This window comes from Salvelinus alpinus, chromosome 17, assembly GCF_045679555.1.
Source record: "Salvelinus alpinus chromosome 17, SLU_Salpinus.1, whole genome shotgun sequence".
NCBI classification, from domain to species: domain Eukaryota; kingdom Metazoa; phylum Chordata; class Actinopteri; order Salmoniformes; family Salmonidae; genus Salvelinus; species Salvelinus alpinus.
The window spans coordinates 15,751,937-15,767,905 of NC_092102.1; the positions used below are offsets into that span (position 1 = coordinate 15,751,937).

At 47.2% G+C, this 15,969-nt stretch overlaps 1 protein-coding gene across 4 annotated transcripts in view; it reads right to left on the reverse strand.

Annotated features, from left to right (window-relative positions):
* Window positions 1–481: 481 nt before the first annotated feature.
* Window positions 482–15,969, reverse strand: part of spryd3 (SPRY domain containing 3) — an 88,346-nt gene continuing 72,858 nt past the window's right edge. For all 4 annotated transcript variants that reach the window (XM_071347496.1, XM_071347494.1, XM_071347492.1 and 1 more), the window contains 4 exons: window positions 15,695–15,752; window positions 11,717–11,836; window positions 4,904–5,049; window positions 482–3,760 (listed from right to left, as the gene is read on the reverse strand). In XM_071347496.1, coding sequence (XP_071203597.1) covers window positions 3,626–3,760; window positions 4,904–5,049; window positions 11,717–11,836; window positions 15,695–15,752 — 459 coding nt within the window. In that variant the 3' untranslated portion in view covers window positions 482–3,625. The remainder of the gene's footprint in view (window positions 3,761–4,903; window positions 5,050–11,716; window positions 11,837–15,694; window positions 15,753–15,969) is intronic.

The window sequence follows — 15,969 nt, forward strand, 5'->3', positions numbered from 1 at the left end:
GAAGAAACTGTCATTTCTCTTTGCTTATTTGTTCTGTTCTTGCCATAATATGGACTTGGTCTTTTACCAAATAGGGCTATCTTCTGTATACCACCCCTACCTTGTCACAACACCACTGATTGGCTCAAACACATTAAGGATAGAAATTCCACAAATTAACTTTTATTTTATCAAGGCACACCTGTTAATTGAAATGCATTCCAGGTGACTGCCTCATGAAGCTGGTTGAGAGAATGCAAAGAGTGTACAAAGCTGCCATCAAGGCAAAGAGTGGCTACTTTGAAGAATCTCAAATATAAAATATATTTTGATTTGTTTAACACTTTTTTGGTTATTACATGATTTTTGCACATGTGTTATTTCAAAGTCTTTATTCTACAATGTAGAAAATAGTAAAAATAAAGAAAAACCCTGGAATGAGTAGGTGTGTCAACTTTTGACTGGTACTGTATATCAAACAATGAAAGTCAAACAATTGTAGTATGGAAATAACTACCTTTTAATGCGTATATTAATTAGTAAGACAGCCTTCCTGGAAGTAGGCAAGGTGCTAACATTTACATTGAGATCATGGTTGATAATCTCAGGTTTTCCATCAATCCTATCTGGAAGATTCAGGAGGGAATACGCAGGAAATCCAGAATCCTCCAACCACGATTTCTGGGAAACCTGAGAATTATTGGAAAGTTACAATTTTGCAACCCTAATTGAGATACAAGTACAGCCTTCTTTCTGGTGCTTCTATGTCATCTATGAATAAGCATGTCTATGGTCTTCATGATGCCTGAACCATATCTACAGAGGTGCTGCTGTGTGGGATTGTGTCAATATCAAGGGAATGAGGCACGTCCAGGTGACAGACAATGTCCCAAATGGCACCCTATTCCCTTTATAGTGCACTACTTTTGACCAGGGACTATAGTGCTCTGGTCGAAAGTAGTGCACTATATAGGGAATACGTTGCCATTTGGGACATTGTCTGTCACCTGGACGTGCCTCATTTGGGAAGCACACAGAAACATCTCATGGCGAATTACATCATACAAATAGAAATGCAATATGGCGGATTGATCAGAATCCATTTGGATCACAAAAGCTGCCAAACCTTAAACATTTGGCATAGATCGGAACAAGTTTCGTAAACCTTAAGAACAAATGACAAGAGCTCCGCCTCTTCCTCTGTATACATTTCGACACTCAGTCTCAAATGGCACCCTATTCCCTACATAGTGCACTACTTTTGACCAGTGGGCCCTGGTAAAATAATAATAATAGTGCACCATGTGGGGAATAGGGTGCCATTTGGGACCACAAACAAACATTCCTCTCAGATTGGGCTGAACAGGATGCTGATCGCACTCTGCTGGTTCTACTGAGTACTACAGACACCACCCGACTCAACCATTTCTAACGCGCTTGTGACAAAAGCATACTGTTGCAGAAGACATTGTCAACATATTGATAATCTCGTGTGCAGTTGATCTATTATCCTCAACCAAAATATGTTCATCTGCTTTGATTGCAATGAAGATATGTTCATGAAAAATGAATCGGAACATATAATTAGGCAAAAAGTAACCGCTTGTAAATTACATTGGGAGTGGATAGAGTACACTTAAAAAGTACTAAGGATTTTTAACTAAACCCTCACCACCCATCCCCCCTATTACAAAAAGCCAACAGTCTCTCTCTCACGTCTTCAGTTATAGAATTCCATGTGGAGAGAAATCTAGGAAAATATATAGGAGATTATGAATCTATACAGTCAAACATATAGGATATAGAATTTATACATACACTACATGGCCAAAGGTATATGGACACCTGCTCGTCGAACACCTCATTCTAAAATCATTGGCATTAATATGGAGATGGTCCCCCTTTTGCTGCTATAACAGCCTCCACTCTTCTGGGAAGGCTTTCCACTAGATGTTGGAACTTTGCTGAGGGGACTTGCTTCCATTCAGCCACAAGAGCATTAGTGAGGTCGGGCACTGATGTTGGGCGATTAGGCCTGGCTCGCAGTATGCGTTCCAATTCATCCCAAAGGCGTTCGATGAGATTGAGGTCAGGGCTCTGTGCAGGCCAGTCAAGTTCTTCCACACAGATCTCGACAAACCATTTCTGTATGGACCTTGCTTTGTACACGGGGGCATTGACATGCTGAAACATGAAAGGGCCTTCCCCAAACGGTTGCCACAAAGTTGGAAGCTGGCTCGATTGTATACACCTGTCAGCAACGGTTCTGGCTGAAATAGTCAAATCCACTAATTTGAACGGCTGTCCATATACTTTTGTCCACATACCATGTAGTGTATATTCATACATTTACATAATCTCCAGTCTTCGATAAAGGGTTACTTGATACCAGGATGCCATCCATGTGATATGGAGAATATCATTTTTACTCCCACCTAGCCCAGCTCTAGCCTGGTCCCAAATCTGTGTATACATGTTTGGCATGACAATGACCATAAGAGTTGGCTATAAAGCACTAACAGATCTGGGGCCTAGCAAGCTCAGCTCAGCTCCAGGAGGCAGGTTAGTGAGCACTCACAGGAGGGCACTACTCACTCAATCACACACAGAATCTACCGGCGTCCCAAATGTCACCCTATTCCCTATATAGTGCATTATTTTTGTCCAGGGCAAATAGGGCACTAGTCAAAAGTAGTGCACTATATAAGGGATAGGGTGCCATTTGGTAAGCAGCTTCCAGTGCTCACAGGAGAGCACTACTCACTCACTAGTGCCTATAACATGAACTGCCAGCAGGCTCTTGGACTCTGTTGGACATGCATTGCTATGTTTGGGGCCATGACAAATGAAATAAACAAAGTGTGCCAGTAGACCTCATGAGAGACATTTTAGGGGCTCCACTGTTTCAGAGCCCAGGACCAGGCAGGACTGACTATTTGCTTTGACAGGGAAAAAAATGTGGCTTGATGAAAAATGATAAAACAAATTGCACAGAATTATCCAACAACTCTGTCTTAGGCTAAGCCTTTAGTTTAGCCACAGTGAATCCTGATGGTAGTGTTGCCACAGTCAGTCCTGATGGTAGTTTTGCCACAGTGAGTCCTGATGGTAGTTTAGCCACAGTCAGTCCTGATGGTAGTTTTGCCACAGTGAGTCCTGATGGTAGTTTTAGTAGTCGCTGGTTCGAATACCCGAGACAACAATGTGAGAGAGAAAAAAATCGATGTTCCCTTGAGCAAGGCACTTTACCTTAATTTGCCAAACTACTATTGCTGACCCTGTAAAACAACACATTTCACTGCACCAGTGTATATATATATATTTTTGCTACAGTAGACCTGATGGTTGTGACTAAGGCCGGGATTCTATTCAAGTTGTGTTACAGGGCAGCACCCTATACAGCCCACAATATGCCTTTTAACAGCATTTTCCCAGACGTTTGCAGAGATCAAATAAATGGTAAACGCTCAAGCATAAAATACCTTTAAAAGTCAGTTATAGAATGCCATGGAATGAATCCCTGCCCTAGTTTCACTACGCTGATCCCCAGTAAGGCTTGATGTGGTCACTGGTCAGGCGATGACAGGGTGCAGTGTTCGGTTTCTGGACTCATCTTATCCACTAAGAGGATGCAGGTTGGTCAGGTTCATCCACTGAGGGGGTGCAGGTCCACCTTGACCTTTTCTCCGCTGCTCAGCATCCCCACGGTGGGGTAGAATCCCCCTGGGGGCACCACCACCTCACGGCGACCCATCAGCTTCCCGTTCCGTGTGAAGAACACCTGCCACACAGCCACAGGGGGGCGCCAAAAAGACACAGATTCACAACTGTTTACATTCACATTTGAGTAATTTAGCAGACGCTCTTATCCACAAAGACTTAGGTCAGGATTCAATCAGAGGAGCATTGTAGACTACAGGCAATGCACCTTTTTAAGGCAATTTCACGGTACTCGCAGAGATCGCTGCAGACGTTGGCTCCAATGTAAATTGCCTTTAAAAGTCAAGTTCAATGTGATTGGCTAAAACGTGCCTTTGATTGAATCCCGAGCTTCAACTGAGGTAGGCAAAACCACCACATCATAAATGAAGAACACCTGCATAGCCACAACGGGACGCCCGAAGACATTCCCTACAGTTACTGACACTCACTCGCTAAAATCACACATCAAATATTTACCCAATCATTCTAAAAGCAGCTCTTTATATGAAGGCCTATAGAGTTTCATGTCTTTGATGAATGATGTTTAAAAAATGGCAGAGCTGCCATTTTGTCAATATCGCCTTTCTCATGTAGCTGTGAAATTACTATGTGTGTGTAGCTGTGTGTGTGTGTGTGTGTGTGTGTGTGTGTGTGTGTGTGTGTGTGTGTGTGTGTGTGTGTGTGTGTGTGTGTGTGTGTGTAGTACGGTGCCAGAGTGTTCTGTAATGTCAAAGCAGGCTTTGTTGGTAATGTGTCCCACTGAATAAATATGAACAAATCCCTGGATTACAGCTTGGCCAATTCTATTCTCACTCTCTAAGGTTGCAACAGCAGCACAGATGGCACCCTATGTCCTACATAGTGCACTACTTTTTTTTAACCAGAGCCCTGGTCAAAATTACACTATGTGGGGAATAGGATGCCATCTGGGACGCAGCCTACAATCTTGCTGACCCCTCGTTGCACAATGCAGCAGTGAGACAAGGGCCAAGGCTGGCAGCCGTATGAGACATATGATCTCTGTAAAGAATGCTGCTTCACCATTCCAGCAGCTACAGTCAATCAAAATAACAACAAACAAACCCGATCAAACCACAACGCAGATTCAATTCATGATTTTACGTCAAAGGATTTGCATGTGAGAAGGTAAGTGACACAAGTGACTGAGTCTAGAGTATTGTGTTGTGTGTTTGTGTGTGTGTGCCCAATGACATGTGCTCACCATGACCTTCCTGCCGTCATGCTCCTGGTCCAGTTCGTCCCCCTCTTCCTCCTCCTCCTCCTCATCATTCAGGTACAGAACGTTCTGGATGCGCCCCTCGCCCTGCCTCGGCAGCACCTCCAATGGGTCCCACTCATCTATGTCATCTGAGGACAAAAAACAAAGGGGCAAATCTTAACTTTCATTATTTCCATCAGGGGCACAACTTTCACTAGGGACATGTCCCCCACATTCAGATTTGTTTTTTGTCCCCCCCAATTTTATCATTGCACTGTGATACAAAAACACGGCGCTGGTGTGCTTTAGGACCATGCATACGCCTCAGAGCTGTCGGGTAGGCTGGTTTCTGGTTTCAGTCGGCTGGATTTAGGACCTGACGGACACCACAGAGCAGAGCGTGCAAACAGGCTGTGTGAAGGCAAAGCTTCTGAACCGCTGCAGTGTAGGACCATTATGGGAGAGATGGACAGAGGCAGCTGCTGTCTGTGTTGCGCTTTTTTTCAGAGTTTTAAAAGCAAGTAGAGCCGAAACTGGCTACTCTTTAGTTGACTAATCTAGCTGGCAAGGCAACTGCTGTTTGACAGAAGAAAAAACGAATATTCCCAATGCTGAGCTAGAAGTGTAACTGACATGTTAAGTTAGCTAATGTTTCATCCCCTCTGGACTTAAGTTAATGAACTACTAGCAGGTAGTTAGCTAGATAATACAGACAGTTCAGCTCTAGCTATCTGTCAGGTAGCGGTATCTAACAGCTGTTGTGTGTATGGAAATGTTTTGTAGCCTCTGTTTTGTCCCATTTCAACAGAAGTAAATTTGATGATTTACCATTCGCTAGATTTAGCCAAAAGTTGGCTAACATTAGCTAGCTAGCTCACTAACATTAGCTAGCTAGCTCACTAACTTTAGCTAGCTAGCTCACTAACTTTAGCTAGCTAGCTCACTAACTTTAGCTAGCTAGCTCACTAACTTCAGCTATAATTTTTGCTTCAATCACACTAGATCTAAATCAAATGATGAAACCAGCAGCCAAACGATTGAAGACCGATATTCTGACATTTCTTCAGCGCAATGAGTTTTTATCAGTCAGTATAGCAATGTAACGTTATCTGTCAGTTTACATAGCAAACTCCCTACTTATCACACTGACACAGTATGAACAGCTCTACAGGCTTCACTGTCATGATGCACAGTCAGTACACAACACTATGCTCATCATATCTTAGCAGGATCAGATGGTGACAGGCCAGGTGATTTTACAGTACATTATAACAATCAGTGAATGGATACAAAGTTCCATCTTGAGTTGATGGTGACAGGGTGTCTCCTCAGGGTCAGACGGTGACAGGGTGTCTCATCAGGGTCAGGGTCAGACGGTGACAGGGTGTCTCATCAGGGTCAGACGGTGACAGGGTGTCTCATCAGGGTCAGACGGTGACAGGGGTCTCATCAGGGTCAGGGTCAGACGGTGACAGGGTGTCTCATCAGGGTCAGACGGTGACAGGGGTCTCATCAGGGTCAGACGGTGACAGGGTGTCTCATCAGGGTCAGACGGTGACAGGGTGTCTCATCAGGGTCAGACGGTGACAGGGGTCTCATCAGGGTCAGACGGTGACAGGGTGTCTCATCAGGGTCAGACGGTGACAGGGGTCTCATCAGGGTCAGACGGTGACAGGGTGTCTCATCAGGGTCAGACGGTGACAGGGGTCTCATCAGGGTCAGACGGTGACAGGGTGTCTCATCAGCGTCAGACGGTGACAGGGGTCTCATCAGGGTCAGACGGTGACAGGGTGTCTCATCAGGGTCAGACGGTGACAGGGGTCTCATCAGGGTCAGACGGTGACAGGGTGTCTCATCAGGGTCAGACGGTGACAGGGTGTCTCATCAGGGTCAGACGGTGACAGGGTGTCTCATCAGCCTCAGACGGTGACAGGGGTCTCATCAGGGTCAGACGGTGACAGGGTGTCTCATCAGGGTCAGACGGTGACAGGGTGTCTCATCAGGGTCAGACGGTGACAGGGTGTCTCATCAGGGTCAGACGGTGACAGGGTGTCTCATCAGGGTCAGACGGTGACAGGGGTCTCATCAGGGTCAGACGGTGACAGGGTGTCTCATCAGGGTCAGACGGTGACAGGGGTCTCATCAGGGTCAGACGGTGACAGGGTGTCTCATCAGGGTCAGACGGTGACAGGGTGTCTCATCAGGGTCAGATGGTGACAGGGTGTCTCATCAGGGTCAGACGGTGACAGGGTGTCTCATCAGGGTCAGGGTCAGACGGTGACAGGGTGTCTCATCAGGGTCAGACGGTGACAGGGTGTCTCATCAGGGTCAGACGGTGACAGGGTGTCTCATCAGCGTCAGGGTCAGATGGTGACAGGGTGTCTCATCAGGGTCAGGGTCAGATGGTGACAGGGTGTCTCATCAGGGTCAGACGGTGACAGGGTGTCTCATCAGGGTCAGACGGTGACAGGGGTCTCATCAGGGTCAGACGGTGACAGGGTGTCTCGTCAGGGTCAGACGGTGACAGGGTGTCTCATCAGGGTCAGACGGTGACAGGGGTCTCATCAGGGTCAGACGGTGACAGGGTGTCTCATCAGGGTCAGACGGTGACAGGGTGTCTCATCAGGGTCAGACGGTGACAGGGTGTCTCATCAGGGTCAGACGGTGACAGGGTGTCTCATCAGGGTCAGATGGTGACAGGGTGTCTCATCAGGGTCAGGGTCAGATGGTGACAGGGTGTCTCATCAGGGTCAGGGTCAGATGGTGACAGGGTGTCTCATCAGGGTCAGGGTCAGATGGTGACAGGGTGTCTCATCAGGGTCAGGGTCAGATGGTGACAGGGTGTCTCATCAGGGTCAGGGTCAGATGGTGACAGGGTGTCTCATCAGGGTCAGGCGGTGACAGGGGTCTCATCAGGGTCAGACGGTGACAGGGTGTCTCATCAGGGTCAGACGGTGACAGGGTGTCTCATCAGGGTCAGACAGTGACAGGGTGTCTCATCAGGGTCAGACGGTGACAGGGTGTCTCATCAGGGTCAGACGGTGACAGGGTGTCTCGTCAGGGTCAGACGGTGACAGGGTGTCTCGTCAGGGTCAGACGGTGACAGGGTGTCTCGTCAGGATCAGACGGTGACAGGGGTCTCATCAGGGTCAGATGGTGACAGGGTGTCTCATCAGGGTCAGATGGTGACAGGGGGTCTCATCAGGGTCAGGGTCAGATGGTGACAGGGTGTCTCATCAGGGTCAGACGGTGACAGGGTGTCTCATCAGCGTCAGACGGTGACAGGGGGTCTCATCAGGGTCAGACGGTGACAGGGTGTCTCATCAGGGTCAGGGTCAGATGGTGACAGGGTGTCTCATCAGGGTCAGACGGTGACAGGGGTCTCATCAGGGTCAGACGGTGACAGGGGTCTCATCAGGGTCAGATGGTGACAGGGGGTCTCATCAGGGTCAGGGTCAGATGGTGACAGGGTGTCTCATCAGGGTCAGACGGTGACAGGGGTCTCATCAGGGTCAGACGGTGACAGGGGGTCTCATCAGGGTCAGACGGTGACAAGGGGTCTCATCAGGGTCAGACGGTGACAGGGTGTCTCATCAGGGTCAGACGGTGACAAGGGGTCTCATCAGGGTCAGACGGTGACAGGGGTCTCATCAGGGTCAGACTGTGACAAGGGGTCTCATCAGGGTCAGACGGTGACAGGGGGTCTCATCAGGGTCAGACTGTGACAAGGGGTCTCATCAGGGTCAGACTGTGACAAGGGGTCTCATCAGGGTCAGACGGTGACAGGGGTCTCATCAGGGTCAGACTGTGACAAGGGGTCTCATCAGGGTCAGACTGTGACAAGGGGTCTCATCAGGGTCAGACTGTGACAAGGGGTCTCATCAGGGTCAGACTGTGACAAGGGGTCTCATCAGGGTCAGACTGTGACAAGGGGTCTCATCAGGGTCAGACGGTGACAGGGGTCTCATCAGGGTCAGACTGTGACAAGGGGTCTCATCAGGGTCAGACGGTGACAGGGGTCTCATCAGGGTCAGACGGTGACAGGGTGTCTCATCAGGGTCAGACGGTGACAGGGTGTCTCATCAGGGTCAGACGGTGACAGGGTGTCTCATCAGGGTCAGACGGTGACAGGGGGTCTCATCAGGGTCAGACGGTGACAGGGGTCTCATCAGGGTCAGACTGTGACAAGGGGTCTCATCAGGGTCAGACGGTGACAGGGTGTCTCATCAGGGTCAGACGGTGACAGGGTGTCTCATCAGGGTCAGACGGTGACAGGGGGTCTCATCAGGGTCAGACGGTGACAGGGGTCTCATCAGGGTCAGACGGTGACAGGGGTCTCATCAGGGTCAGATGGTGACAGGGTGTCTCATCAGGGTCAGACGGTGACAGGGGGTCTCATCAGGGTCAGACGGTGACAGGGGTCTCATCAGGGTCAGACTGTGACAAGGGGTCTCATCAGGGTCAGACGGTGACAGTGTGTCTTGTCAGGGTCAGATGGTGACAGGGTGTCTCATCAGGGTCAGACAGCCAGGGAAGACTAGTCTGTCAGCACAGAGGTGAACCTTTGCAGATACACTTTATTCTCTCTGTGCATCAAACACTGGACAAGCAAGAAGCTTCAACGATGTAGACTATTTTAAGGCAGTCTGACAAACCTCTAAAGTTGATTTCCAAACTGTATCAAGGGTTGATAGAGGCTTTTCCCGATGACACAAAACATGTAACACAAAAATGTGAGGAAGACCTGGGAGACGCTATTGATGATGAATGGATACAGATATGTTAGAATGCCCAGTCATGTTCATATAATCTCAGACACAAATGACTGCAGTTTAAGACCATCCATAGAACGTTCTATATGCCAGTGAAACTGAATATCATGCACTCAAATGTAATTCGTCTGCTGGAGGTGTAAAACACAAATTGGGACATATGTGCATATGTTGAGGTCTTGTGAAGGCTGGCTGAATTCTGGTAGAGAAGTATGTTCTTTTATCTCAGCATGTCTACAGATTCTCCCGTCTCCCTGTTTTTGATTGCTTGGAAATGTTGATACTGGAGACTTATCAGAAGAAACTGTGTAACCAAGCATTTATAGTGGCTAAGAAATGCATTGCCATTAATTGGAAGGTTGGTTATCCTCCCACAATGGACGGCATAAATGTCAAGTTATGTATCAGTAGATTTGATTTATTCCAAGACTAAGGGTATAGTGTGCAACTTTCATAAGGTCTGGATGCCTTACATGGAATACTGTATGACAAAAGGAGTCTGTATTGAAAACATACCCACGTCAGGAGAGATACCTATTTATGCAATCCCTAGCTGCTGGGCTGCTCAGTCTTGACCCTGGGGTTCTGTTGGACTGTTGTTCATCACTCTGGCCTTGGCCTAACACACCTGAAACCAATGAGGAATGTTTCACTAAGATCCTAAAGCTGAGTTGGTGTGTTGGGTTGGGGCGCTACAGGGCCGTGGACCCCTAGGGGCAGGACGGGGTGACCCAGCTCTATTGTATGCAAGTAAAAAGAGCTCTACAGTACTATTAGCCCTATGATATGAATTATATGGAGGATGGACTGTTTGTGTGTTAATGTGTAGGTGTGTTTTAATTAAAACTTTAGTTTTTCAAACCTTTCCCTTGAGACAAAAAAGAAAATAAAAAAAAGATGGGAAGGCAGTTGTGCTGGGGAGAGTTGAGGTATTGACTCGGGCAGGCGGATCGGGCTGGCTGAAATTTGATAGAGGACGTCTTAATAAAGACAATCGAAAGAATTGATACTTTATTTGTAAGAGTTGTTCATTTGTTAGGTTATTGGTTAAAGGTGCAACACAATATTGATTATTGAATTATCATGGATCTAGTTCAGTCTTATCAATCACTTAAACATATTTAATAATGATCTCTTAGCTTGACTGTGGGCATTTTCGCTTACTTTTTGTTGTTCTAAACAGAGACGGCTAGAAGGGCCATGGGTCATATTAGATTGTGTAGAATTACAGGAAACTAGCTTTAGATGCCCCAGAAAATGGGAGAACCCCCCCGCCAAGTTATGTACCCCCCACTTCTAAAGCCAAAGTTGTGCCCCTGATTTCCATTGACATCAATGTATGACTAAGTGAAAATTGGGCGGAAGTGAAGATTCGCCCCCAAATAGCTGAATCATCTAACATTCACTCTCAACTCAGGCAAGTGTCACTACTTCCTCACTATTCTACAACACATCTGTAGGTTGCAGGGAGGAACGGTCATGTCATTAATGGGAACAGGTGACATTGAAAACTCTTTTAAAGGGATTCTCCGGTACTTTTGTAGACTTCTTAGCCAGTAGTTCTGAAAGTAGCCCTCACGAGCAAAAAGTGTTTCCCGAAAATTGCGTACTACATCACATATGTGCAGAAAACTGTATGTGCACAACTGCCATTTGTTTCGCTCTCTCTATCACTCCGCTGTGTGTGCATCTTGCTAGCTGTCAGTCATATGGCAAGGGGCTGAAGCTCATTGGTTGAACTCGAATTGCTAGGGGGCTGGCCCACTTGGGGGAAAATGAAGGGAAAATGGCACAGCTTCCAGAAAAACAGTTGCTTTCAAACTAGGAATTTCATCAGACAGTAATTCTCCTCATAGATTATGCATGTATGAACTACACACTCACACATCCAGCCCAAAGCGGGAGATTTAAAAAAAATACTAGTCAGTCGCCAAAGTTCCGGAGCATGTCTTTAACTTCCGCTACTGTAAACAAATTGCCATTCGGGAACAATAAAGATCTATTGAATTGAACTGAAAATGTGCCCCTATCTTATTGTTCTTACCTTCACCATCCAATATGTAGTCCCGTGGGAACATGATGCCACAGCCCATGATGTCACCCTCGATACAGCGAGGACCAAACGGCTCCCCAACCCCACTACCATGGAAGATCTTCCCATCATCTGAGAAAGAGAGGGAGAGAAAGACAGAGGGAGAGATAGAAAATGAGAGAGAGAGAGGCACAGAGAGAGAAAGAGAGGGGGAGACATCTTGTCACTGTGTGAAGACTGTTGATGTAAAAAGGGCTAAATGGGATTTATTTGTTTACTGATAGCTAGATAATCCTGCTGTATTATGCTACAATCTTTTTGAACTTTCACCAAGAGGGCAACATTGTCACCTAATTGTTCTTCGCAAAAAACAAAATGTTACTAGAAACACATGAATTTCTTTTTAGGATGTCCACAAGAAAGCAAGGATCATCTAAGTAAACAGCTAGGTAAACAGCTAGGTAAACAGCTAGGTAAACAGCTAGGTAAACAGCTAGGTAAACAGCTAGGTAAATGTGTTGCACACGATGCTCTAATATTTCCAATCTTATTCTGGATTTAGTGCCGTGCCATCTATTCAAAATGACATGGTCTACATTGCACACCGTGTACAGTGATTACCAAGGGTAAATGTTCCTCCGTCCCAATGTTCCAGGGACATGATCACTGGGACAAACAGGCCTCTACACCTACATAACACTACTTCAGTATTCTTTCAGTAAAACAAATCCAATCTCTGGTGGAAAAACAACAAAACAAGAAAGAAGTAAAGCACGCACACACACACACACACGTGTGCACACACGAGAGAAAGAGAACAATAAAAAAAGAATGAAAAACACTAAAAGGTAGCCTGCAGACATGATCCTCCACGGTGCGCTGCGCCTGGTTTCTGGTAAATATTTGTGGAGTTGTCATGGGAGCCGTCCCCGGCTCAGGATACTGTTTAAACAATCTTTATCTGAGATTGTGTGTGTGTGTGTGTGTGTGTGTGTGTGTGTGTGTAGGATGGGGAGGGAGATGGAGACACTATCATTAGGGCTCCCATGTGGGCCCCTGTCACAACACACACAGCAAACACTGGTTCCACGACGGGGAAAGAGAGGAGGGGGAAGATGAGAAGAAGAGAGGGGGAAGAGAGGAGAGGAGGAGGGCGGCTAAAAATAGCAGTGTGGAGCGTGGATAACGAAATGGCTCTGGCTAGAGAAGGCAAGGCTTCTGGCACCTGAGACACCAGCTCGCCAGGCCAGGAAATCTGTCTGACACCTGGCTGGAAGACAGCTGAAGACCGGAGGGACGGAGGAAAAGAGAGGTGTGAACAAGAGAACAGGGCCCCTTGGCGTTCATAATAGGAGGGTATGTATGTCTGGAAAACACAGGGGCTTCCCTGAATCACTCCCTGGCCTGGCCCAGGGAACTTTGACTCAACAACAACATCTAGAATATGTGCATGGATTTTAACACCACAGCCACTGACCTAGAAGATACATACAGTAGGTCTTACATTTACATTTTACATTTAAGTCATTTAGCTGACGCTCTTATCCAGAGCGACTTACAAATTGGAAAGTTCATACATATTCATCCTGGTCCCCCCGTGGGGAATGAACCCACAACCCTGGCGTTGCAAGCGCCATGCTCTACCAACTGAGCCACACGGGACCTTCATTGTTAAAATGTGGCTATGGTGGTTGTAGGGCGTTGTAGGGTGGGGCCTGGGCTAGTTCGGCAAGGCGGTGGTGGTAGGGTAAGGTGGGGCCTGTGCCAGTGACAAAGAAGCAAGGCTGTGATGGTAAGGTAGGGCGTATGCCAGGTCTGGCTCTGTGGTGGGCCAGTGCCAGCCAGGTTAGGTAGTGCTGGTTGTTGTAGGGCAGGGCATCGTGCTGGTGTTGAGTCAGAGCGTGAGTCACTGATGAGGAGTGGCGATAGGGTCGTGCTCTGAAAGCGTAGCGCCTGCCAAGGTGACAGGGTTAATGAGGCTTGGTGAGCTGCTGCCTCACAGGCTGCTACTAACAGGGCACCACAACACGCCGCACACACACACACACACAACAGGGTGCTGCGCCTTGGTCCGCTCAGAGCAGAGAAAATGGACCACGGCCCATCGACACAGTCAGCAACATCACACTGTGGCAACACACGGAATGGAGGTTCTCACTGTCTGTGCCAATATCGCAACAGTCAGACTTTTGATTGATGTGAGTGAAGTGATACGCTGGCAGCCACTTGCCCTCTGGAACGTGAGGAGAACATAAAAACAGATATGGCTGATTCCCAAATGGCTGACTATTCCCTTTATATGGGCCTCTGGTCAAAGGTAGTGCACTATATAGGGAATAGGGTGCGATTGGGGACGCAGCCATGGTCGTGAGCTAAACAGACGACTGAGTTGATAAACCAAACAGATGTACCTTTTCACAATGTTCCATCTTGGCACCCCACTGTTTTTGTGTCTGTAAAAAAAACTAAACAGCAAGAAGCCCTCTCTCAAAACTCAGTAAGGCAAAAGACACAAATTGAACAATCGGCCTTCCCTATTATTATTGCGTACATAGATAGTTTGGATACTAGTTTGTCTTGCGTGTGCATATTGTGAAGTCCTGAGTTATTGCGCTGCTGACTGTGCTGAAGGCTTGCTTGGATGGATGGATGGCTGGCTGGCGAGGATATAACTAAGAGGTTCTAATAGGCTTCTTGTTCCCTACGTAGTGCACTACTTTTGACCAGATGTAGGGAATAGGGTCACTTTTGGGACGCATCCTATGAGGTACTAGGAGTCCTGTTGATGTAGACTGAAGGAGCTGGACGGAGCCTGTATGTGAACCCAAGCATGGGAAGGCAAACCTCAGAAACAGTGTGGAAAACCACATATATCATTTTTGTCTCTAACAAATAAGATTAATGGGGAGCTGTGCTTGGGCATGCAAATTCTTGTGGAGTCTTCCACACGCCAGCCAAACCAGAGCAGGAGCCCACATATAGAACCCAAAGGGATTGACCGTGGTGCCCCAATCCATCCCTCAGTCAGAACTGGCTGTATAATCTCCAGCCCTCCTAGGGTTACATCCCAAATAGCACCCCATTCCCTTTGTAGTGCACTACTTTTGACCAGGGCCCATGAGGGTCCTGGTCAAAAGTAGTGCACTAGGAAATAGGGTGCCATTTGGGAGGCAGACTAGGAGAGCTAGCAGATTACTCTGGTCAAAAGTCGTGCACTACACTGTATAGTCATTTGGGAATAGGATGCAGGCTACCTTTTAGCCATTTCAGACACACCACACACCTTCTAAACCATCGACGATGATGGATTTAACAACGAGGTCCTTCCGACTGGCCTCTGTGTAGATAACTCTCAGCGCCCTCATGATATATTCCCTCTAGCGCTGATACAGTAGCAGACCTAGCAGCACTTGATAGCTAATCAACAGTGATAAGTCTTTAGTGATAGATAGCGGTGGGATGCCGGAGGCTTTGGGACGGCAGATGCCTGGAGACAGAGACAGCAGCAGTTGGTAACAGGGCCCGTCTTCACAAAGGGCCACAGTGAGCAGTTATACAACCGTAGCAAGATAACTGCAACTGATTCCTTGATTGGAGAAGGAGAGATCACTCCCCGAGGAATGAGATATCATCCCCCTTTCTTCCTCAGACGTTTTGCCGTTCTCTTCTTTATCGCCATGCGTGATCCTACTCTATCTGCCCTGGCCCCCTCCAGCTGAGATGGTGCCCAGAGATGCTGGGTTTGAAACTGTGTGTATCAGAGAGATGCAAAGGAAACAGCTGTGATCCATCAGCCATCTAAAACATGAGTTGGGTCAAAACCCACATACTCAGGGAATGAGCTAAGCAGTAAGCAAGACAGGCCAGTAGAGGAGAGAAAGGCAAGACAGAAAACAAGTTAGGAAGAGCACAGAGAAATGTTGACGAAGAGCACAGAGTAATGTTGACGAAGAGCACAGAGAAAATGTGATGAAGAGCACCAAGTCTCACCTGCGTGATAAGCCACTGAGCCTTGGCTCCAGCCCGGGTGTCTGTTCTTGGGGTAGTCCTAAAGACAGACACACAAGTTACAATCGCAGCTCACTCCACACATTCAAGTCCTCTCTAAAATACATAACTTTTCCCACAGGCCTGCAAAATAAACACTTGTATTGGCTTTTATGTGTTCCCACATATTTTTTTGTCCAGTGTACTCCCCTGGTTAGTCTGTCAGCCGATTAGTGTTTGTTAAGTGTACTTTTTATATTCTTGCTGATTGGAACATA